This window comes from Tubulanus polymorphus, chromosome 1 (genome assembly GCF_964204645.1).
Source record: "Tubulanus polymorphus chromosome 1, tnTubPoly1.2, whole genome shotgun sequence".
Classification (NCBI taxonomy): domain Eukaryota; kingdom Metazoa; phylum Nemertea; class Palaeonemertea; order Tubulaniformes; family Tubulanidae; genus Tubulanus; species Tubulanus polymorphus.
In genome coordinates this window covers 8,240,796-8,266,465 of record NC_134025.1, presented here as the reverse complement: position 1 = coordinate 8,266,465, position 25,670 = coordinate 8,240,796, and the positions used below count along the sequence as shown (strand labels likewise).

The following is a 25,670-nucleotide window of genomic DNA, read 5'->3' as shown; positions in this document are numbered from 1 at the left end:
GTAACACACATTTAGAGCTGCGATTCTGGATATTTCATTTAAAATTGGCAGGGAAGCCTTAGTAGAGGGCTCTTAGTTGAAGGGCGAATGACAGAGTTGATGAGGGGCTAAACAGAGTTACATATGAACTTGACATGTAGCAACACCTAGACACCGAGTAGCTCCCACACTGTGCGCGTAGCACACAATCCGGAGCACTCCTCCTGGGAAACATATCAGTCATGTGATTTCACAAAATGGTGGCAGTTTGGATGATTAGTTAATTAATTGGTTCTGGTTAAAGATGTCAACGAACTGGGCAGTCCAATAGGTCTGAAAATTGGTTGAAAGCTGGTTGGGATCATTCCGGGTGCTATTATGATTTCCTCGTTCTTTGATTACACCCTTCTCAAGATAAAGCATCTTGTCATGCCCGGGATGATTACTGATTATCGGGATTCGACCACAAATATCATAGAATACTCCCGCGCGCATATAAGTATTTTGAGCGATACGAAATAGCCATGACAATAAACAACATGGCGTCTCCGAATGCGGGTAATTCAGTTTTTTAGTCTTCAACTCCAGGCCACACGTCACACAGTTTGCCCATTGCACATTAAATGTGGTCTTATAACGGAAAATCTCTTTTTTTTATGTCAGAATTTTTGATTTGATCAGTATGTCTGCTGGTTCTCGATATATTTAATGCTTGTTTGAATTTGATGAACGACCGCCCGTGCACTGTCATCAATTCAATTCAAATTTAACTTTAAGAAAGCAAATGTATTCATCATCAATCGATCATGTCAAATAAGATTCGATTTCTGATAAAAACGTATCTTCCATCACATTATCAAATTCGGCTTGACCTTTAATTAAAATTCAAGTTGGTATCAAATCCTATTTATTCGTCATTCGGCAAAAAAAAGGCAGACTCCCTGCCTGCGTAATAAAAAAGCCAATAATGCAGTGTTAGCTTTTTCGAATCGACAATAATGCTGCATTTGGTTTTGGTATGGAATTTCCATTATTGTGATGGTGCAAAATCTGCATTAGTTTGAATATCAGTCGTTGTTACCGGTTCCTTACAACCATGTTTGTAGAACGACGGCTAGGTACTAGACTAAATCTGCATCTACTTATATGATTTGACAGAATAAACTATTCAATCTATTTGTGTTGTATTGTATATTTAGGTATAGATGATTCCTTGTTGAGTTTTGAGAGAATGAGAGCATCTCCAGATTTATGGCCAGAGCAAAGTAAGTATGACTATTTTAGCATTCTTTAATTGGAAATAGTGACTATATTTATTGATTTGATTACTGTCAGGCATATTTTTATTCTTCTAGTTCCTGGAGTTGCGGAGTTTGCAGCAATAAAAAGTGTAAGTTGTAAATGTACTCTAGATATTCAGTAAAATCCCTGAAATTCATATAGATCGAATGAAGTAGTAGGCCCTAATCTACACACGTTTTAAATCTGAAAATTTCAACATTATCCAGATAAAGCAGATTTTACTGTACTTCCCTCTTGAAAGTCAGATCTTTTTGGACTGTAGTGTCCAACTTGAGTGATATCCGAGTTGGGCGTTTTGTATTTCATGTTAAGTGTCACAAAAAATATTTAAAAAAACATCCGTGTTGAACGGTACTCAGAGTTGATTGGATCCGACTCGGGCAAGAGTCAACTGTATATGTAAAATGTATCTTCAAAAATGGTTTTCAGCCAAATGGAAATTCTGAAACCCCAAAATGGATGGCAGAACTAGAGAAAGAAGATATTGATATGTTGCAAGGTGGGTACTATCTTAGAATTGTTCATTTAAATCTGAAAATCAGTGGTTGATTATTGCTATTGACATATTAATTCATGTATGATTTCTTCCAGAATTTGGCAGTTTGACTTTGTCTCAACTTTTAGACAAAGTGCGAGAATTACAAAATCTTGCTTATCAACTTGGATTGGAAGAAGGTGCGTAATCAATTCTTATGCTCTTTCGATATCAAGAGAAATTTTATCAAGATATTTTCGAATTTTCAGCTCGAGAAATGACCAGAGGAAAATTCTTGGCTATATTGGAGAAACCTAAACCTCCCAGATAGATTCAACATAAATACTTGTACATCGAAAATATCAATGACAATATCTGGAATTTCTTGATAAAGAACAGGATTACGCCGTCATGGTCTGTCTTGGATCATTTTCACTCATTTCAGTTTCATTTAAGTAATGTCCAATATATGTGTTGTTATTGATTTATCAATCTGAATATGACAGTATATATTTTGTATTACAGAACAGTAGTTTATAAACTGGTATCTTATATCTAATCATACACTCATTACTTACTGATAAATGTATTTTTCAAAATATTTCATCTATGTTCTAGTACTGAATGCAGATCTTGCTGAAAACATTCTCACTGTACAATAAAAAATCTCTGATTAACTTATTTTAGATTTATTGGATATAGATTTTTTAGTCCCAATTGCTTTGAGTCTCTAAATTAATAGATCTCTATGCTCGGCACAAGTCTATGCAATAATTATCAATATGCGATATAAATTAATTTGCATACCAAATGTCAACCAGACTTGAACATTGTAAATAATGAAAAAATATATATGATTTTACGTACAATTTCTGCATTGTTTTCATTTGTGTGCTGCCGTACTGATTGGATGATCATATTATGACCTGTTAAGATCATAATTCGCCAGGATAGATATCCCAGTATCAAGGTACATCAGTGTATTTTATCCATTCTCCCGTTGATTACAATACAAAGCGATCTTCCTCTAGTAATGGAGTAATTCCTCAAATAGAGCTCTAGTCTAATGGAATACGATAGAGCTGATGTGATAAAAGAGTTAAAGATTTTGCCTTTCTAACGAAATGTTTTTCTGTGAAATTAGGATTTATTTTATAGTGAACACAACATTTTTCAAAAATCAGTAAATATAAAATTGAGCACCATACATACATGTATTACCGTGAATACTACTCACTCAGTGAATACTGAATGTGAAATGCTTTGTTTTACATGTGAAGTGAATACATGTTACCGTAATCGCAAATAAATAACATTTCATAACATGAAAAGATACAACTAATTGGTCTTACTTTTTATCCAATTATGAAATGTACATGAAAACATACAACAAACTAATGTGACCTTTATGGGCAATAAGTCAAAGCCCAGAATGTAACAAAAAAGTCAACGATATTTAGCCCACATATGAGCTTATAGATTGTTTAACCATCTAATCATCACAAGATCCATGTACTTGTATTGAGATAAGCCCAAAGCTGTATCATTATTCGGAAATTAAACATTTCTCAAGAACGTACAATATTGATCACTGCATACAGTTGACATTTAAACTTAAGTCCACATTTAAATCAAGTAGTGTTTCGCACAACATCGTATCAGGGAAACAATCAATTTGCATAGCGTTCTACACTGATGACCAGTGTAAACTTTAAATGTAAAGTTGCATCTGATTATGAAACGGAATTCAAACTACAAAATCTTTCCCTTAAACATGAATGCAAAAATATACATGTACCTGTAAAAAAGTTTTTATCTATTAACATAAATGTGTGCTTAGAACCACTGAAATGCAATTTGAACGATACAGACTACCGATACTTCATAAAACAGAATATCTTTTTGTGACCAGCCACACGGGTAAGATTTTACCTCTTAATTAACAAAAGGAATCAAAACAATGGAATAAAAATACCACATAGGTAATAGACACAAATAACTGAACATTTAAATACATGTATTTGAATGAATGAATTAGAGGCCGTGCATTAAAAACGTATGCCTGCATGGGGAGCAGGGTTTTGAAAATCTAAACGAAACATACAGGGGAGGGGTGAGCTCAAAGCGTACATACTTTTCTAAGGGGGATCCAGGGGTATGTACTTTCTGCATGAAACACAATATGATTGTTACAAATATCCCCTATATTTGTTGGGATTTCCTGGAAATTCCGACTCTTGGTCTTTCACTTCGTTGATACGGTACATCGTCCTTGGAGCTCTGACCAATGCTGGTAAATTTTGCCTTCTTTAAACCATGGATCCTGAAGAATTTTGTTTTACAGGGGGTCATTCAAAGTATCTACGCAAGGGGGTTACAAAAAATGTACTGAGAGCATACATGGGCGAGGGGGGTTTAAAATACCCGGATGACAAGCGTACGCACTTTATGCACGACCCCTTACAATAATTCATCAATACACGTATTGCAAAAAGGAAACAAAAATATTGTTGGCAGATATGCATCAATTAATGAGTCTCAATCATTTAATTCACAAATGAATCTTCAGCATTGATTTAATCTGCATACTTGTCTAACCTGGGGCAAGATTGGCTATGTGTGGTTGGATCTATAGCCAAACATTCATGTAAAAAAGAACTAGATAATTAAAAGATTTAATAAATACTATAAATGCATTCCGAATGAGTGCTTCATCATTGTAACAATTTTATGAACTCTCAATTAATTTCCCTCTCCCCTGCTTATCATCAACATAAACATCTATATAAACTTCAGACATATAACAAAACACTCATAGACCTGCTTCACACTTCATAACACATAGAGATCTATGATCATACCGGGATATATCATATCTTCAACATTATCCAGAACTGATAACAAATAAAGGAAAAACTTAGCTGTTAGAACATAAAAACTTCAGGAATTAACCAACCAGTACACATTTACTTAACATTTACATACGATGATATCCTGAAAGTTGACAGACTGGACTATATGCTATGTACCCTGTCAGAAGATGCTAGGGACAAAGAACGATCAAATGCTTTGCATGAAGTGGAGAATACAAACAACAATGATACAAATAACCCTCCTTCTTGGCCTTAAGTCTGTGGCAATGACGATGAATGATCATCTACAGTTCTCTTCATGTCTCCGAACACGTCAGTGAGCTTCAATTAAATGGCCATCCTAAAAATTAGGGAAATGACAGTGTTAATACACTCAACACTATTGCTGTGAAAAAAGTGCCGACTTATCCAAATGACAACTTACACTTGGCAAATTGGAATTGAAATACAAATTGAGACTTAACAATAGTGACGACTAGTGATGTGATGACTAATCTTATGACAACTTAACAGAGTTCAACTGAAGTACGCTTATTTCTGCAATGTAAAAATATTAAAACTTACACCATCCCAGATACTGTCATCATTATCAAGATCTCCATTCACTTTCTTTCCATCTTCATCATCAGAACTGAAGTCAATGATTTTGACAGGTGTAGTATGTCTACGCGGTCTCCTCACTGCGACTGGGCTATCTTCAGCGGTCGACTCGTTGGAATTATATTCTTCCTCGACCACAGCTTTTTGAATGTTCTTTTTGGCAGCTTGCTTTCGTTTATATCCACGTAGAGTGGGTTTATTTGTCTTAACGTTTGGCTTGTCAGTGTCTTGATTGTACTTTTGCTTGAGGAAATTTTTCGGTAAAGAATGTTTCTCACTTGAGCTACTTTTACTTCGTTTGTGCATTTGCAAAAATGAAGATTGAGGCCACATCTGACTTTTGACATAGGAATTGATATCAAAAGTATCTGTTATATTTTTAGAATCTGCTAATCCTTTCCCAGGAGTATTTTTACTTTGACTGCCATTTTTAGATTTTAACAAACTCTTTAATGTGCTTCCAGTGCTGATAGATTTGCTTGATTTATTCACTTTACTCTTTGTTCTTCCAGTTGTTTTCTTTGATCTTCTAAGAGATTCATCATCCGAACCGGAATCATAGAGACCCATCGATGGTAGCTGATAATCGGGTGAATTATCATCATCACTCTGGTATCCGTCGCTATTGAAATGATCAGCTTGTTTCGGTGAAGAACAATTATCCATTGATGGGGACTCAGCGCCAACTGAACTACCTGAAATAACCTTATTACGCAGCTTTTTAACTGTATCTGATGAAACCCGATTCGGACCCCTACTAGAGGTTTCAGCAGGGAGATCTTGACCATCAATTTTGTTACGATTAATTGAGCAGTCCTTAGCAATGTCAGTGTGATTTTTCAACCGAACTACATCATCACTTTTACGTATAATTTCGTTACAGTTCTCATCAGATTTCTTAAATCCTCCAGTCCTATCATTCATTTTACCATTACTAACCAATGACACTCGATTAACTGAACCAACTGATTTCTTTCCTTTTTCACCTTTCATTTTTATGAAAATATCCATGAGATTACGGAGTTTTTCGGCAGATATCGGCACAGTTTTCGTACGAGAATTCACTTTTTTGGTGTCACCTGTGATTTTAGTGAGATATTGCACTAATTCACCATCTTCATCATCCTCAATATTCAAGTGATCACATGACTGATCGATTGAAACATCATTACAGTTGTCATCTAGCATTGAGGTTTTAGATTCAGCTATATCTAGTGTTCTTGAAGAATCTGTCTCATCTTCATATTTGTTCTTGGCATGAAATGCTTTCTTTCTGCTAATTTTGGGTGTGCTTGCCATAAGTGGCTCAATTAAATTTCTAAATGGTTTTATGCTCGTTCCATTTCCATTGATAGGCGGTTTTTTTGCCTTTTTCTCAGTCAAGCACTCTTTCAGCCTTTTAGCATCTGTCATATTTACATCCATATGGTGATTTCTTGAATCCGAATCCATATAAAGCATGCCATCCTGCTCATCAAATATTGTATCTTCTTCAAAAACGGTGGTTTTACATGGTTTTGATTTACGTGGCTTTTTTTTAGTTACTGGGGATGTATGTCGACTTGGTGGCCTTTTAGTACCAGTATCCATATTTGACTGCCTACAATTGAAGAATTGATCTTTCTTTTGTTCAATCACTTGAGATCCATCAACTTTCTTATGGTAGGACTGCGAGTTACTCATACGTTGTTCTTCGATAACACTACGACAGATATTCTTCAATTTCTGTGATACAATTTCATTTGGTATTTTCTCCAAACCGGCACTTGATTGCGACTTCTTGATATCTCCACAAGCAATATTACTTGCTGTATTTCTTTCATGTTGTTGAATTTCATCCGATGCATGAATTGGTGGATATGAAGTTGTGAAGTCTAAAGGCTGGCCATTTTGAATTTGTTTACTAATATTATGGATAGGCCTATCAGTAATCTGATGTGTATTGACACCTTGTATCCAACTTAATTCCTTTTTGGCACACAAATTCAAAGCACCATTTTCAAAAGCGTTTCCACTTAATGAACAGAGATCTTTCGAATTTCCATGTACAGGTGCTTCGCTTGCATAGCACAATTGATTAACACCGTTTTGTCCATCAACATAATCATAAGCCCGATCTTGAGTGAAGGCAAGTTTACCTCGCTCTGAAAGATCATATGGTACATATGCCGCATCAGCGCTACCAGATTTTGTCGTAGATTTAGACAAATCAAGCACAGAGTTATGACGTTGTAGTTGGTTTTTAGAAGTATTCTGCAGAACTGTGACAGGTCGTTTATGGAATTTATGTTCCATTTGATTAATGCTGCTATCAATTTTATAAGTACCGTTGCATCTGACCTTAGAAGTATTTTCACAACCAGATGAAACACCAGCATTGGAATCAATGCTTATATCATAGAAGTGTTGATTTTTTTGTTGCACATACATAGACTTCACCGACTCTGCATGACGTATTTTTTCCTCTTCGGCACGTATTAATTCCATAATGTTGCTCAGGTCAGAGGCATTCTGATTATCAGGTAATTTTCGATCCAAAGCTTTTGCTGTTTTTGGTATAACATTTTTATTCGCTTTTGAATTTCGCTTGTTTGGTTGTACTTGCATTGTTTTTTGGACTGTTGGAACTATGATGTGTCCGGTAGTTCCCTCAGAAAGTAAAGCACGAGGTGCGAGGTGTTTTTTTTGAATTTCTGGAGCTATAACTGGTTTTAGATTGTAAGAGCTATCGAGCATGATCGGTGAATAAGTGTCATTATCGCTACACATATACATCAAGCCTAATTCAGGAGCAAGAAATGGATGTCTGGCAGCCTGTGATGGGGTCATTCTTTCATCTACAATGGACAAATGAGTATTGATCACTGAAGACCGTGAAACACAATCTATTATTTCCTAGCATTGCAAGAAGAACAATACCTGGATTGAATCGTAATAATTTTGCTAGAAAATCAGCAAATGCGTAATCCCCTGTCAACTGCAACCTTTTAATCATTATAGGCGTGGCACTTGGTTGAATACCATCTTTTGTCAGATCTTTAAACATTGGATAAAACTTCCCACGATGAAATAGATTTTTTGGAAAAGTTCCGAACATGCCAACTGCCTGAAATAACCAATTTCAAGACCATATTTTTAGTTATCAAGATTATCTGAACCAAGGTATTCAAATAATCAATTGAGTCAGAGACTTACAGCAGAAAGCAATTCTCTTTTATCTTTCCCATAAAATAGAGGTTTGCCTGTGTAGAGTTCAGCCAAAATACAACCCAATGACCACATATCAATTTCCGTTGAAAATGGAATTCCGAACATAACCTGTAATGAGATCAGTTATTATGTACTTTATCTCTGCAAGAACCATGGAAAATATTGTAATGACTTACCTCAGGTGCTCTATACAATAAAGTCTGCAGCTCAAAATCTTCATAGTACAATGATACTTCATCGTGGACACAGTGAATAGCATTCCCAAAGTCAACAACGCGCAATGTACTGGTGTCATTTACTAAATTGTGTCAAAACAAACCATTAGTACATTGTAGAGGCAAAGGGGGATGAAGTAAGCAAATAAAATGAGTTTCAGCAAATATTGCTTTTTATTACCATCAGCTAGTAGAATATTTTCTGGTTTTAGATCTGCATGAATCACATCAATACGCTTGAGGAAACCCAATACTTGTAGTAGTTTTAATGCAGCTTTTCTAATATACTTTATTTTCTGTATTAAAAAAACAAAATTAATTAGAAGTGATCAACTAAGATAAGTACAACTGTATCTGTATCTCACAATAGATATTTCGATTAATCTGATTAGGATAGAATTCTCAGTTCTAATACAGGCTATTACAATGAAAACTACTAACCAAGCTTTTATTGATGTTTTTGAAATAATGAGTCAGTGGACTAGGGTAAAACAAGTCAAATACCATACAGAAATGCTCATCAAAAATGAATGTATTCTGAAATTCAATAAAATGAAATACAATGTAACTGTAGATAAATTCCACCTAGTTCCTGATGATTTTTCACATCAAACTAGATGTCTCACCAGTAATCTTAAAGTCGAAGAGAAGCCCCATGGATCAGCCATGTTCATTCTTCTAATGCAATCGCATTCCTGAATACCAAGCACTCCATAGCTTGTATGTAAGATCTTAATTGACACAAGTGTATCATCTTTAAATGTATCCTAAAATGAAAGAGTGTATCAATACATACTATAATTTGTGAAACCCGGCTTTTGGCTATGGTTATGTCTTACAATTGAAAATACATACCATTGCCTTGATGAAAATGCATGACTGTCCTTTTCCAATGATTTCGACATACTTGTATCGAAAAGCAAGTAGTGGCAGATTTTGCTTGAACCGAAAACATCCTCGTTTATCAGTAAATTGTCCTTGCTCTGAAAACATAAATATATCAACAATATAAGAAAATGTCTTTTGTATACATATAGTACCTGTGACAATGGATGATCTAAGCTACAGTTCACCCCAGAACTTAAACTACGAGCCCCTGTGACTTTCGTTCAGTAGATTTTGTTCATTTACCATGAAGTTTAGGAACAGTTTGGTTGTTAATGTTATGATATAAGCATTTCAATCCACCAGTCACATAGGCGCTCATATGAACCAGAGGTGGAACCAGTCGCACCAATTCATGCTTGTCCCTAGAAGATAGAAAATATCATTGATGAAATTACTATAAATAAAATCATTTGCATACATAAAAACTGCTTCTGGGGTCTACTTGCTACATACATTGTAATAAGATAATAACTATTTCACTTCATATTATCATACATTAATTTCGATAATAAATGGCAATGGCACAATCATGCACAAAACTAGTCAGTAACCTGTCTGTGGTTAAGTTTCACGATCGGATATTTTCACAAACCACATAAGCCCATCCGATAATAAAAAGCTTACCACCAACATCAACGATTAGTAGGTAACTAACTAGCACAAAACCAATGAGTTTTTCTACAAGTACATGTTTTGGGCTCATAATTCTCACATGTAACATTTTATCTGTCTTTGTAAGCTTATCCTTTAGAAATTCTTTATTATTACACTATATAGCCTTCATCGTCCTTCTTGAGCGCAATAAAATTGTTGAATTGAATTTGGTGGTCGGGTGTGGCACTATAAACTACATATTCATGGGGAATTTCATCGACCAAACTAAGCATAGTTTTGAAGGATTGTACCCCATTTATCTAGTTAATTGCTTGAGGAATATGCATACTTTTCTATTGGCCTAAAATGCGATTTTCGAGGCCGGTCTTGAGCCATGCCCTCGCAATACTAATGAGAATAAGCCATTTTGATTGTAGTGGTTAGAGATATTTCGTATCTCTCTGAGACTCAGGTTAACATCTACCAGGGGCCCAGTTTCACAAAAAGGTTTCACTCTTAAATCGATTTAATTTCTTCATTAATTCAGTTTATCTTAAATCGATTTAGGCCGTAATCCTTTTTGTGAAACTGGGCTTTCGACGCGTTTTATTTGGGATTCGAACTGCCACACGCGTTAGCGTCAAAATGGCGTCCGGTAATGTGGTTAATGTGGAATTTTATGAGAAAATGAAGGAATTACAAGATGTCCAACAAGCTAGGTTGGTGTTTGACCATCTGAAGCATTTATAAGCTAATCTTCCAGTTATATGATGACAAAATATTTATGACCTTCGTTCACAAAGTTAGAATTTATAGTTCTAAACGACGGAAGATTGTTGTCAGGCCAAGTTATTCAAAATTCTGATAGATGGCTCTGCAGTCTGTTTTTCATCAAAAGTTTCAAAAATGTTGTTTTTATCGAAATGTTTTATATTTCTATCCTCTCAGTTCCTGGTAACAGAGAAATAAACTATCATTCCTTTTCATTTAATTTTTTTAAAGTGAAACTAAACGCTTCAAGTTAGAACAAAAACTACATGCTTATTACAAATCTGATCGACGATTGTAAGTATATAGTCTATAGATGAGATCTTGCCGTCTGGTATGTATAGTGTACTATGACATTTTTGAAATTCTTTTCTTATGTTCAGGGCTGCATTAAAAAACGCAAAATTACAAAGTTACTGGAAAAAGATTAGCGAAGAAGAGAAAAAAAGCCGTGCAAGAAATGAAAGTTTATTGAAAGAATGTGAACGTGTTGATTCCAATCTATCTATGCTATCAGAACGAACTAAACAGCTCCGCTTAATGAAAGTATGTATTGAGTATGAAGTTTTAGAATAAAGAAAATTGGGCTAGTATTAATTCTTGAGTGACATCATCTACAATGAAATATGATCCGTGATAGTCATTAGTATCTCATCATCACTCTGAGACCATATCTCTGGCTGGGGAGATGTAACATCTGAACTACAATCCTCTAAAAAAGCATTTAAATCATTGATCTAGAATCCAAAGTTGAATGCCTGAGCCACTCGCCTACATTACAAATTACAAATTCATTACGACTCATTACAAATAAATGGTAATGGACATTTTCTTTTTATAGCAACAATATGAAAACTACATCGACCAGAAATATCCTCAATGGAAAGCAAAAGTAATGGAATGGCAGGCTAAGCAACAGGAACCAGTAGATAATGTACCACAGGCTCAACAACCAAGACAACTACCTGTAAAACGTCATCCTGTTCAACAAGGCCCCCTCGCCTATGAACTGGTTCAACAACCTGAAGTATCAGCAACAGAAGTTAAGAAAGATGATTCTCCTGTTATTTTGAAGCAGCAACAACAAGTAGGCTTTGATTTTCTGTAATTATACCATTACCATTTATCTTTAATTGGTATATATGCCAGTATTATCTTTTTAAGATGGAGTATGCAGCCCCCGTTTTTGAAAGCTATATTAAAAGTTCGACTGAAGCCTCTCAACAGAAGCCCGCCATGATTGTTAATGCAGGTGTGTAAATATGTAGAAGCAATTGATCGCTTTCCACATCTTGCAGATTATAGATTCAGACTATTTTTTTCGTACTCATATTATGTTTACCACTAGTTGATGTTCCTGATACTACACCAGTTGTTGTTCCCCCATTGTTCAAAAGAGAGGAAGCCACATTGGAAGAGCCAGTTTCTCATGTATCCACATCTGATTGGCCGACATCTCCTGTCAACAGTTTAAGTGAGGTAAATTTCATTGAAAGCCAGTTTTTATTTTTGTTTTTTGTTGCTATTTCAGAGTTGATAGTACCGTGTAGGCCTAGTAGCTATGCTATGCTTTTCTTTTCTATGGTTTTATATTGATATGGTGTTCAGTAATTTTCATTTGATGCTTGCAGGTATCTGAACTACCATCTGCCACTCCAAGACATCCAATTTTCTCCCCTGGAAGCTCGATTCCAGACCCAGTCATAATCCCAAGACAAACTACCCCCCATGAAAAAGTGAATATTGCACGTTTTATAGTCAATTTATTCAGTTTTATTGGTGGCTGGGAGCTATTGCTATTTCTAGTAGTTCATTAGTTTATACATATACACCATCATATGTTGGAGCTAATAGTAACAGTATTATAAGATATTACCGATATCATGCTTTTGGGAATGCCTGTTGAGGCACTGAAAGTTTTCCTTAAGCGTTCATCATCAAATGGAAATATCATTTCTTTAATATCTTGTAAGATAGTGTAGTTATTACTTTTTGATGTACTGGATTATAGCTGTGTCAGTTTTTAGCTGCTTATTATTGCGTATAGTATTGTTGTGTATTTATTATCTGCTGAAATTCATTAGGTTATCGTCCTCCATGTTATCAACACAATACTTAAACTTGATAATACACGATTCTTTTATTCGGGCATTGATGGTTTTTTCTTGGAGCTCAAACTACTCTTGAATGCTACTTCTCAACTTGTGTCATGATGATTCTCTGAGCATCATGTTAGGTTAACTGAATCAATCTCATGACCATCACCAGCTTCTAGTCCGGTACTGTTTATTTCAGGCTTATTTCAGTACCAATTCTATATGATATTGTATAATTGCTATATGATAATAACTGTATATTGTCACTTGTACACTAAGGACTGAAACAAACAACTGGAAAATCATATCACTCACTGTTACTTAATAATTGTGTGATGTATTTGTAGATCTCCGATCTGCCTTCAGCTACTCCACGACATCCTCAGTTTATGCCCAGACGTTCGACTCCATCTCCCGAGAGATCTGCTGCTAGGCGTACAATCACACATCATTCCGCCAGTAATGACTCGCATATTTTATCACCTAAAATATCATTCCATGATGCCAGTCCTCTACAGCTGGCCAGCTCTTCAGAAATTGAAAAGTCTAATAAAAGCACAATCAAAGCTGATTCAGAAGCTGACGATACTCTTAAAAGTGAGTAAAACATGTCTGATTTTAGAATAAATGTTATGGATCTACCTGTGAATTTAAGTGGTCCAGTTGACATTATACATGCATCATACTTTGCAAAACACTCACTCCCTCATTTTAGATCAACAGCCTGCAGTTACGCCTCGATCCCACCATTCACAGGAGTCTATAAGCCAGCGTTCTTTAGAACGACAACAAAACATCGAAAACCGTGACAGCGATGAGATTAGCGAAAATCTCAGCTTACCACTGAGTAGTGGTAAAAATGAGAAAAAGGCTACATCTCCAGTGTTATCAGATGAAAGTGTGAGTCATAAATCATCTCTGGTGGTCAACTCTGATCAACTGACATATGAAGGCTTATACAATCTGCTAAAATCGGTGCAGAATGATTTTGAAACTACGTTTACCTCGCATAGCTTTTATAGAGATATACCTCCTACCTATAGCAAGAAACGAGAGATAATATTGTAAGTACTCCGTATTATCTTTCTGTAAAACGACTCATACTTTTTTATCTAAACCCTCTGACCTGATGATTGTGGAATGGATATGATTGCTACACAGAGATGTTGTCAGTCTCACTGTTTCATTCATGTGATTTGCTTCAAAGCAGTGCGATGAAGTTTGTTATCATTATTGAGATGGTATTATCTTTTCTAGTTCTGCAAATAGTGGTGATAATTTGGATCACAATGACCCAGTACTGTTGAGCATGGTTGTTAAAGAGGAATTAGCGTCAGTAATAAAATCACTGCCATCAAGTTGTCTGTTGTCTGATGAATTGTTACGTACAACATCCCATATTACAAAGGATGTGACGATAAGGTACATGTACATTCACATTATGCAGAAATCATGCATAAAATGTATATAGACCCACCATATATATATATAGCTATACGTAGACCTTATGAAATGCTGAAATGTTACCGTACTTAGTTAGTGTCTAAATACCAATTTGTACCTTTATAGGTCATATCTTAGCCCTACAGCTGCCAACATGTGGGACAAACTATACGTTCATATGCAGCAAATGGTTCATCACAATATAATGGGACCCAGTGAAACAGCTCAGCTATTCAGTCCCCAATTAGTCAGTAGATTTTCAACTGAAAAATCTAAGGTTTGTGTATAATATAAGTCTATCAGTGAATGATTTCTTGAAATGAATTTCTTTTCTCTATTGGTATTGATTTTATATTGTTTTAGGCGGTTTCACTTTTAACCACACTGCTTCAAAACACAAGTCAAGATGAATCGGTGATAAGTGATACAGAGCCTGAGTCGGTCCCTGGCAGTCCCACCAGACAGTCACCTCTCAAAACCGGTACAATCTTCATTTAAGAACATCTGATCTGAAATATCATGATTCGTTACTAATAATTCAAAGACTGTATGTCTTATGTTTTAGGCTCTCCTACAAAGCTTAACAGTATACTAGAAAATGGCGACTTCTTTAGTCAACCCATAGCTAATGACACAACACCGCTCACACGTGAGTTTGAATCAATATCTATTATTTACGGAGAATCAATTTTCTAAAGGAAGTTGTACTGAATATCTCTTCATTTATTTCTATAGAGACTGCAGCCTATCGAAGTTTGCTATCAGGAACTGCCACTTTCACTAGTCATGGTGATGATAGTGATATAGATGACATCGAAACCCAACTCGCTGTTGGGTCAGCCGACACTAATAACAGGTAAGAAAATAAAAGATTTTACATTTTAACGAGACTTCTACAATGGTTTAAACTATACAGTGATGATGATACATTTGCGTTCAGGTTAACAGTTCCAACAGGAACATTGGATAATACTAGAGGTGACACAATTCTCGGATCATCTCATGGTAGCGATCAACTGTCAAGTCGGAGAGATGAATCAATTGGTAGTTCTCTATCTGCTGCATCACCTGCCTATATTCCAACTGCCATTGATAGAAGGTAAGCAAACAAGCTCACTTATTATTAGTCAATTCATTTGTAGTTAATCTCATGGTATCCATAATGCATTAAAATTTTCGTTTTAAGTAGTGGTGGGGGTTCTAACTTAGGATCATCCACTGGAGCCCGGCGTCTCGGTAAGTCTTCCTCAGAAGGTTCTTTAATGCCAAATAGGTCCACAATACGAGAATGATATATGGGATAAATTTAGGATATGCTCATTTTTCAGCTGCCTTGAGGACTGGTTCTGATACAGAAACTGAAGTTGATCTAGATATTTCTAAATCGAAACAGCCACACCAAGAAGATGAGAGGGACGACTTTGATTTTTATGATAGCTAGACGATATTTTACTTTGTTGGCAGTGTAGTAAATGTACTAGCAAGTTAGTCAGAAAATCGAAACTCATTTGTGTAATCTTGCAGCTCATTTAATTTGCCTCAATTACAATACTCAGCCTTTGAAAAATTTTATTTATCAGTACAAACATTTGTACATGTATTGTATAATCAGGTTATACAGCATATGTAGTATGTGATTAGCTTTTTATATCATGACCGTCCAGAAATAGAATAAAATTACATTTAACAAAATATATAAAGCTTTATTGTGAGTTTATTTGTTGTATTCAAATATTCCATCTACTGGTAACATACCTGTATACAGAACTAATGTACGGTAGCAGGAAAGTAACAATTGTGGTACGCATTCAAAAGATATGTTCATGGTTGATCCATAGTTAGTATACAATGGTAGAGAAGTTACCTAGTATGTGGGACCTTGGAGTAGTCATTCAATGATTACTCCAAGGTGGGACTAGGTACAGTGAAACTCATTTTAAGTGGTTGCATTAGGGAAAATCATTACAACAATGACTTATCCAAATAACGACTTACACTTAGTGATTTGAATTGGAAATTGCGACTAAAAAATGAAAACGACTTAATCTGATAACAACTGGAGCAAGTTTCGCTGCATTAATGCAGCTGTCAATCTGCTGTCTGTACCCTAACCATCCCCTCAGACGAAGTCTGGACGAACAACTTTCAACAATGATAAGATCCATGGATCAGACATGACGCCTTCATTCAATGAAAATTTCAGAATAAAATGGTATTGAAGCAGGGTGGTGACGCCTGGACAAACATGTTTTTGGAAACTAGTTCATGCCTGTCGAACGTCTGAGGGGGTGTGTACAGACAGCAGGGTGATAGCTGTATAACTACATGTACATGCGATGGAATGCTGATATCATTGATTATTGTAGCTGAAGATATAGGTTAAACTAATTTCCTGCCCCAAGAGGGAAGTAAAAAGAATTTAGGTAATATTGTGTGCGTCATAAATGGATGATCCAAGTATATAAAATGTATCAATTTGTATTTCAAAGATGTAGATAATATTTTATTTCATTAATGCATGGAGAATATCACAATCATCACAGAGCATTCAAAACAATCTGTTCTTTGAGAAGTATGTAAGCTACTAGAGCGTATATATAAAATTCCTCAAAATTTACACAGTTACAACAATACAGCTAGCAGTACATGCATCATCAATCCGATAATTGCAAAATGTCTTAAGATTTTGATAGTCCTCATTATGCAATCAATCAACTTTATAAACATCTTCGCAAAAATGCTACTGAAAACAAAATGATATCATCAGTGACTTTTACTGATATAATGCCTCAAAACGTGAATATTACATGATTTGGAATGATCAAGTATTTAATCACCTCTTTATGGATATGAGATCTGTGTTTTGACGATCCTGATTTGAGAAATTTGTGTCGTGTCATCAATTCAAAATGAACCCAAGTTTCTAAAATACATTCACGAACCATCTAAGGATAGGCATATTGTTAATTTTAGTTTACTTATTATACTTATATATACAGCAAATGGCATGGTAGTAACAGTATAGTTACTTAATAATGATTTTATCAACATTCTACAGTGAGTGTACTGCCAAAAAAGCCCAACCAGTGGGGTCTAGAACAAGCAGTCACTAGTCTGTTTTAGCAATGCTAACTATATAAAAATTATATCATCTAAAGCGTATAAAAGATAGAAAAAATAATTACATTTAATACACCCATTTTCATAGCCATCAAAAAGCATCAATCAATTTTTCAATGAAAAATACATCTTAATATGATTGACAATGGCCACATAACACTACACTAGATCCAATTATAAATTAATAAAAGCTATACATGCATTTACTCTTTAAGTACCGTAAATGAACAAGAGGATGACAACACTGATGAATATACAAACAGCTTCATTTCAATACACAGAAAACGTGAATATTTTTAGAAACACCGAGTGCAAACAATGGGAATCTCATGTGCTGAATCAATAAATAAAGCCAACACACAGCCAAGATGAGTAGCATTGAAGCAAGAGACAAACTCAAAAGATTTCCTTTGTACACAAAATAAATCATTTCATGATATAAAGTGACTAGGTACAACCTTGGAGTGATCAGACTGATTACTCCAAGGTACAACGATTGATAATCTATCGTATGAATTCAGTTGAGACATGTAAAAGTCTAGTGATGGGTTTCAGTATGGAAGTCCATAGTGGTGAAACTTAAAATTCGATTGGCTGGAAAGCGCATTGATATCAGTATTCCTCGGTCATTAGAGAAATTTATTCTTTGTTTTTGGTTGATACCTTTTCCTATCATTTATGGGCATAAGTGTGGCACGTTCTCGTCCAATAACTACTGCTTCGTTTATATGCGGATATTTTACTACCATAGTTGAATAAACTTTCACCATGAATTTTGGCGAATTTGGCTGCAAACTTTTCAGAACGATATCAATAGTTTTTTGTTTTATTATGAAGTTAAAAGATGCTCCGAGGTATTTGATCCCAGTAACATTCATCTGGTTGACTTTTGGCGGAAACACGGGGTCAAAGTCCAAGCGATCATCATATATCCGAAGGCCGACATATCCAAATGTGACTGCCTGCAGAAATCCACCTGCCCCAGTGATGAAGTTTGCTGCTCCTCCCCCTGTGCTGGTTTCAGTCCAAACCTGTATATAAAAATATGAAAAATATCAATCATTTCTGCAGGTACAGATTTGTACCATTTCTACATTGTTACCAATACTCTTGAACTTGAAAACAATGCACAATATTCAGCAGCTGAAAATAGTTTCATTCGCACCTGAAATGGTTCATGTATGTTCATAAATTGCCTTTTGAAAACTTGCCAGGCCTTATCTCGACTCTTTATTTCTAACCAACCAATAGCGAACATACTCCAGGTCATAGCTGGGCCTGATGCTTCAATAACCTAAAACAAACAATGAATTGCAGCGGCATGATTCCAAAAAATATGTCCTTTGAAGACGATTGTTTAAAATTAGTTTGATAACGATTATTAGAAAGCCCACCTTTTCATAGATAGTGAGATCATTGTGACGTATGGATGGAGTCATATTATACATCAATGGATATCCCAATAAGATACCATCAGCCTGTTTAATGGGCATGTTCATTTTATAGCCATCAAACTCAGGGTGGTATTGTTCCTCCTCATCAAACGGTACATACATTTGTTTTGCATAACTGAGGAAAAAATCACGAGCACACGTTAGTAAAATGAATGAAGAAATCCCACACTTTGAATTAAATTATACTGATAGAATCTATTATTTCGAAACCGCACAAGATGTGGTTGCAAAATAATAAATTCCATCAGTATAATTTAATTCGAAGTGTGGGATTTCTTCATTTATCTACAGTGTACATGGATTATAGTGTTTATTCGATGACCACATGTTAGTAGTAATAATATGAGCCACTCTGAGAGAAAATTCTAATTTTAGTACAGTTGCTTACTTGAGCCAGGCTCTATGGTAATCATTGTTAAGTTTAGAGATTCCTGCAGCGACTGTGAGTGCATAGGGATTCTCCAAACTGATCTGGGCAACTACATTCGTGTAAGCAGAATTATCAACATGGTTATGATGCTCATCTGGAGGCATAACATCTGAAATATGATATACAAACCACAGTCAAAGTTACCCTAAGTCAAATAAGTAGAAAACATGACAAAAAATCATCCGGAAAGGTTTGGAAAATGCTGTAATGAGATTGTCAAAAGTTACGTGTCGTAAAGATATACAGCAGTGATACTGAAATGGAATATAAATATAGCATATCAATTCCCCCATCTTTTCTTACCTAAGATTTCCCTTAGCTTTGTAGCTGGTTTATAGACACTTCTTTTCATCCAAAAGGTGGCAATATCTGCAACCAAAGATTTTCCACCATTTGTAAGGAACTGTACATCCCTGGTGAAAAAGATGTATTGGCGTATTGCTAAAGATATGTCACCAGTGATATGTATCTCATCTTTTCCATATTTAGCATCAGGGGTGACTTCAACACCTAAAAGTAAATCAAAATACACAATGTTCATTAATTTATTGAAGCTACATTTCATCAACATCCAACTAACTCGTAGCGAGAATGCACAATGGCTAAGAGCAAGAATATTGACTTGCCTGTCAAGGCACTTTCCCAAGGAAATTGTGCGCCATGATTCCCATTAATTTTAGCATTCTCCAGAGCAGCACGATGCCTTCGTAGTCTCCCTTTCAACAGTATTTTTGCAATTTCTGGGTACAGCAAAAGTATATTAGGAAACATCCAGATTTCTTGGTCCCAGAATACATGGCCTAAATAGTCCTAAAATCAGAAACATTTCAAAACGTTGTTCAATGAATGTGATGATCATATAAATCTTCAACTAACCATAGACCGGGTAAATTTTATACCTTTGCTGTGTCTCCATAGGCAAGTCCAGTTGGGCTAAGACCAACATATGGCCATTGTTCATCATCTTTGACAGGCAGAGCACTCAACAGGTTATAGTAACTGGAAAAAATGCCTTGACTCAATTGCAGATTTCCATCGAGAGTGATACGGCCAGTATTCCAGAGATCAAACCATGCCAAGACATGCTGCTTCATGAGCACATCGTTGTTAGCAAGTAATTCTTGACCTGAATATGACAGAAGTATATTCAATTCATAGCCTGGATTATTCTCGTAACAAATACTGATAAAATTATTAGTTTTAACTGATTATTTTCTTCCCATAAATTAGTTTATTCATTTTCATTTAGAATTAAGGATGAACTGATAGATATGACTGTCATACATGGGTATTCGATTTGTCAATTTGTCCCTATATATGGAAATAGGATTCTTAAAGCTTACTGCAAGATTAATTAATTTTGGATATATACATCTAGCAGTATTGATAAATGATCAGTTAGAGAACATCTATTGCTAAGTAGATTTGTGTGGTCCATGTTGTTCAATGACAAATAGATAGTGCTTATGCTTTAAGTGTCATATACATTATGTACAGTCATTTATTGCCACAACAACAGATGTCTCCAAATTGATTCTTAATGAAATTATATTAAGAATCATGAAGACAGATGGTGTGAGATAAAGCATAGGAGGGGTACCAGCTGCAACAATAGCTGCCATTTTTTGAATGCGAGTTGCTTGATTATCAAATTAGATTTCTTTCATCATGAAGGACGTTTGCTATATTTGCAAGTGAGTGTGTATAATTGAATTTGTCATATATGACATATATTATATATAAATTATTTACAGTGTAGTAATCATCATCAAAGAAAGAAATGATAAACTTACCTTGGCGATACATGCTAATACAGTCCTCCTCATCTTGACTTAATGATGCAAGGAAAACAAATTTCATTCGTGTCTTATTCTTATACATGATAATCTCATCACTAACAATATCATGGACTATGTGAACCTTTGTTCTATCCATGCCTTCAATTTCAGTGTTGTGAATTTCACCAGACATATACCTAATAAAAATGAAAAACATGTAAAACATGAATTCAGAATTTTCTCCTCCTCACCAGATGGTCTTTATCTCATAAAATATCTTTTGTAAGATGAAATATAGATGGGATTGATAAATCTTTAACTTACATGGCATGTTTAAGGTGCCAAGAAGGCCGTTCTGAGCCCTGAAATGTGATATCATGACTAATATGACCGTCACGAACATTCAATGACAAGCGCAATTCTTGCTGTTGCAACGTCATTACGTCGATTTCATGAACAAGCAATTTTGTGTAATGCCGATGAGCATAGGTTCTTTGTTCAATAACAAAATCATAGCCTCGAGTAGTTTCAGTAAAGATGCCTGAAATTAAATGACAGGTACTCGAAATCAAATTGTATATTCCAAGAAAGTGTTAAAAGAATGTCTCGGTTATATTAGAAAGTGTTAAAAGAAGGTCTCGGTTATATTAATTTGTTGTATCTTAGGAGCACAATATATGAATATAAGAACTGCGTTATGAGTCTCTACTGTAACGCTGAATTGAATTTAATTAATTACCTTGAGCTGTGTTCAAGCTGTAAAATTTCTGATATGGTTTTGGTGGATGAATGTAAGTAATATTGATGGCTAACATGGATGGTATACGTGCTCGGTGACTCTCACCAAGTCGGCCGTTATAAACACCATTCATAAAGATAGCATTACCACCAACTACTGTTCCGATATGTCCATTACCCACATTAGGCATAAATCTAGGATTTTTTGGTAAACTGTGAAAACAAAATATTATGTTTTGATAAATCACCATGATTCATATGTAAACATGATCTGAAATAATCAATTGGTAATCAAATATTGTAGGTATAAACGAACCTGGTAGATGAGAAGATATAATTGATTGGATCACCAAATTCAGCATATTTCATCTTGCTCAATCGATCACCATCAACAGTGAGTTCCTTTCCCCCATTAACCACTACATAACTACCTCTATGCAGCTCCTCTATAGTTTTTGTTATGAAGTCATCATTGTTTTTGAACCACATGTTTCCTTGACTCGACTGTCTTATCCAAACATAACCATTTTTGTCGACAAACCGATTTTCATTCTGAAGGTGAGGTTTTCCAAATTTAGCATCAACTTTTTTACCAGGAATTGAGTCTTGATTTTTCTGCTTTCTCAACCTTTCATTTACTTTGTAGTTCTCATTCTTATTCTTCCTATGTTTTCGCATGTTAGAATCAGATATTACGGGATCAAGCAGACTTTTATCAGAATAGAAACTACCATCACCTAATTTCAATTTAGGTTTTTTACCTACACCTTTATACGCTATTATATTATCATCTTCAAGAGAAATTTTATCTTTTACTTTGTCTTCCCGTCTAATGATAGGCAATCCATGTTTGTCCGCTCCAACAACTGGATTTCCGTTAACATCAAATACCTTGTATTGGCTTCCAATGTCATTCTTCGGCACCAAACGATTTTTCTCCACTTGCTTTTGTAAAGCAATTTGCCTTTGATTGAATTTATCAAATAGGGGATTCTTTGTGGTCTTCTGAGGAAGCAACTTTTTACCTCTTTGAAACAAAAAATGCCCTCCACCGACTAAGGAATCTGGTTTATCTAATACCTCATTTCCTTCAAGTACTGCCTTCAGATTACTATGTTGATCTGGTGGCTTTTCTGGTTTACGTAATTTGCTTGGATGCCGATTCAACCCCTCGCTGATTATTTTAGCATGAACTCCATGAAACACATTCAATTTTTCATTGTGTGTCTTTCCTGGTCGTTCTTGTTCTTTCAAGTCGACACGAATTATCTGGCGATTATATTTATCTTTCTCGATGTATTTCCTCCTCGCTTCATCAAATGCTTTTTGGTTTTTGAATAAATCAATGGTTTTTTGCTTAGTCCGTCTAGCGGTAAACCAATAACCTAAGAGAATGACGACCACTGTGACAGAAATTAACACTATGAATTTTGCACAATGCATCCTGCATATTCTTGTTTTCATCTTTGCCTAGAAAATAAAGCATTAAAGAAAAAAGAGCCCAGTCAGTATCATCAAAATGGATTAGTTTAAGAATTGATATATCAAAAGTACTGATAACAAAAAAGGAAGCGGATATATCTTGCAGATGGCGATGAAACATTTCAGATTGAGATTAGGCCTATATTTGATATTTTAACACTCACCGAATGCCATCTAGCCTAATACTAGGTCCTAGCCTATCCCTTAAAATCCCATCCCCTCTAACCAAAAAACTATAGATTAACGGAGCCACAGGGACCTGACAAAAAAAATTTTGACCCTAGTATCCTAGGTACTATATATAAAAAGTCTTTTTATATATAGTACCTAGGATACTGGGGTCAAAATTTTTTTTTTGTCAGGTCCCTGTGAACGAAGCCTTATCACAGAAATGATATCATTTCTGAGTAATGATTATTATTTCTTAATATTATTATTAGATCAATAATGTTGCGTTGGTCAGCAAATTCCCAAAAAGAAATGAGCCCTTTGTCTAGTATCAGTTAAGTCACAACGTCAACACTATGAAAACAACAGTCTGACAGTTTCGAGTTTGTTGTTTTAAGTTAAGAATAAATGAGTTACATCGACAGAAATCACGACCATTCACAGACATGTGAAAGCATCAGCTTAGCATAAGCATAAGACTATTCTTCAAATAATTATCCTTCGAATCAACACTTTTAAACTTACTTACCAACAAGCGTTATTGTATATCTCAGGGCATATATCAGTACAAATATGACAAATCTTCGTACAAAATTTATAGAATTATGACAGACGCCATGTTTGTTTGTGAAGTTACAAATACCTGATATTTGGATCCACAATCGGGTTGCTCCTGACAGCGTCCCAGATTACCCGTGCTCAAAACGCCGCGAGTTGAGCCCACTCCTGAATTTTGTGGATGATTTTCATTGTTTAGAACATGCACAATAAAGGTGCATAATCAAAAGGGCTTTGAATGTTAGAATGTATTTTTACTAGAGCCTCGAAGTAGAGTCTTGTGGTCTTCTCTGGCGACACGGGGGCACCCCGGGGATTCCGAATTCCTTAATGCTCTGCTTCGTACAACCAACCAGTACAACTTACTTATTTCTTAATACTAACTGCTTGTACAGCCAACTGTGAACCGCACTCGCTTCCACGAGCGAAGTTCGGGGAACGGCTTTAGCGGGTTCGAATCCCTTGACAGGTGAAGATGCGAAGTTAATAGCCACCCCTCCCAGACATGGAGATTACAATTCTCTAATCAGGGTTTAATTCTGCCATCTATTCGAATAGATCAAAAGATTTAACTAACCTCACTTACAAATTCAAAAGGTCAAAATGAAATTATCTATCAAATATTAAAAGTAACGACGTTTCTTGGACTCTTAAGAGTATTGAAGTAGCATTGAGTGAAATCCTAGGTATTGACGCCGTGCTAGACGTTCACGCGAGACCCTTGCTCAAGTAATCACCTTGGCAATCGAGGAGTGCAGGCCGCTGCCGCGGTGCCGGCTTTCGGGCAGAGTGTCACTCTGGTGAGCCGAGTCAGAATTTTGTATGCGGCCGGTGCAGATTCAAGCCTGTCGATGGTAACAAGGATGAATCCTCTGGCAAAAGAATAGATAAATGGACCAACTAGTCTAACTTAGAACGGGGAATGAACGGAACAGAATATTGAATATTGTTTGAATATTTGTGCGAGTTTTTTTTCCGAATGGGTTAGGATGGATCCAAAAGCTGTTACAGACTGGGGGGAACAATACTTCATACAATACATGTGCAGTTCCGTCCTATTTAACAGATGTTCTTATAGTTATACTGCAATCGAATACCACACTGCACCATTTGATCCCCGAAAATACAATACATATTGATTTTCGGGAAACAGCGGGTAAACAGCTTTTTGCCAAGTAAGCAATTTGGCATTAAAGAAAATGCGGGAAGGGTAAGTTAGGAAAATAACGAATCACCCGAACCCAGCAACGAGCCGCGTGCTGTATAGTTTTGGGTAAGTAATCGAGGCCTCTCTTCATCCTTTCAGGGCCTCGAAATTTAGATCGACGTCGCCAAGGGGGCCATTAACTGGATCGATCTCCCATTTTTCGAGTAAAGTGTACAGGTTTTATATCATTCAGATAGTTGTTTAACCGAAATACTGTTAGCCAATAATTCTGCTAGCATTTGGCTCAAATTTGTTATCGGGGCCCACACGTCCGGGGTATTGACGAAAATGG

At 35.7% G+C, this 25,670-nt stretch overlaps 4 protein-coding genes across 9 annotated transcripts; 2 read left to right on the top strand and 2 right to left on the bottom strand.

Annotated features, from left to right (window-relative positions):
* Positions 1-228: 228 nt before the first annotated feature.
* LOC141909376 (protein lin-52 homolog) lies at positions 229-2,613 on the top strand. Of its 2 annotated transcripts, none has more exons than XM_074799825.1 (6): positions 229-537; positions 1,179-1,244; positions 1,335-1,369; positions 1,711-1,780; positions 1,873-1,956; positions 2,026-2,613. In XM_074799825.1, exons 1-6 carry the CDS (start codon positions 504-506, stop codon positions 2,085-2,087), a joined length of 351 nt encoding a protein of 116 aa, XP_074655926.1. In that variant the 5' UTR covers positions 229-503; the 3' UTR covers positions 2,088-2,613. The 2 variants fall into 2 exon arrangements, with proteins under 2 accessions (XP_074655926.1, XP_074655933.1); XM_074799832.1 differs by having other exon boundaries at positions 236-310.
* Positions 2,614-2,909: 296 nt separating this feature from the next.
* LOC141914909 (uncharacterized) lies at positions 2,910-10,534 on the bottom strand. The gene is made up of 11 exons (XM_074806248.1): positions 10,486-10,534; positions 9,786-9,904; positions 9,510-9,637; positions 9,281-9,421; positions 9,096-9,191; positions 8,836-8,950; positions 8,616-8,737; positions 8,425-8,547; positions 8,149-8,335; positions 5,194-8,066; positions 2,910-4,969 (listed from the first exon to the last, which is right to left on the bottom strand). Exons 1-11 carry the CDS (start codon positions 10,530-10,532, stop codon positions 4,943-4,945), a joined length of 3,978 nt encoding a protein of 1,325 aa, XP_074662349.1. The 5' UTR covers positions 10,533-10,534; the 3' UTR covers positions 2,910-4,942.
* A 247-nt stretch (positions 10,535-10,781) lies between these two features.
* On the top strand, positions 10,782-16,114 carry LOC141908303 (uncharacterized). 5 transcript variants are annotated; one of them, XM_074798310.1, is made up of 17 exons: positions 10,782-10,855; positions 11,139-11,201; positions 11,288-11,450; positions 11,746-11,991; positions 12,069-12,156; positions 12,253-12,383; positions 12,536-12,640; positions 13,348-13,597; positions 13,716-14,064; positions 14,258-14,422; positions 14,570-14,720; positions 14,807-14,924; positions 15,009-15,092; positions 15,179-15,299; positions 15,384-15,542; positions 15,630-15,679; positions 15,772-16,114. In XM_074798310.1, exons 1-17 carry the CDS (start codon positions 10,782-10,784, stop codon positions 15,882-15,884), a joined length of 2,430 nt encoding a protein of 809 aa, XP_074654411.1. In that variant the 3' UTR covers positions 15,885-16,114. The 5 variants fall into 5 exon arrangements, with proteins under 5 accessions (XP_074654411.1, XP_074654420.1, XP_074654404.1 ...); XM_074798319.1 differs by having other exon boundaries at positions 12,054-12,156; positions 15,420-15,542; XM_074798303.1 differs by having other exon boundaries at positions 12,054-12,156; positions 15,633-15,679.
* A 49-nt stretch (positions 16,115-16,163) lies between these two features.
* Positions 16,164-24,233, bottom strand: LOC141907678 (protein-glucosylgalactosylhydroxylysine glucosidase-like). Its single transcript, XM_074797404.1, has 12 exons — positions 24,143-24,233; positions 22,280-23,433; positions 21,965-22,176; positions 21,550-21,766; positions 21,241-21,422; positions 20,347-20,573; positions 20,074-20,257; positions 19,751-19,957; positions 19,406-19,556; positions 18,958-19,132; positions 18,729-18,857; positions 16,164-18,594 (listed from the first exon to the last, which is right to left on the bottom strand). The coding sequence occupies exons 2-12, from the start codon at positions 23,425-23,427 to the stop codon at positions 18,193-18,195; spliced, it is 3,234 nt and encodes a 1,077-aa protein (XP_074653505.1). The 5' UTR covers positions 23,428-23,433; positions 24,143-24,233; the 3' UTR covers positions 16,164-18,192.
* Between the last annotated feature and the right edge of the window lie 1,437 nt (positions 24,234-25,670).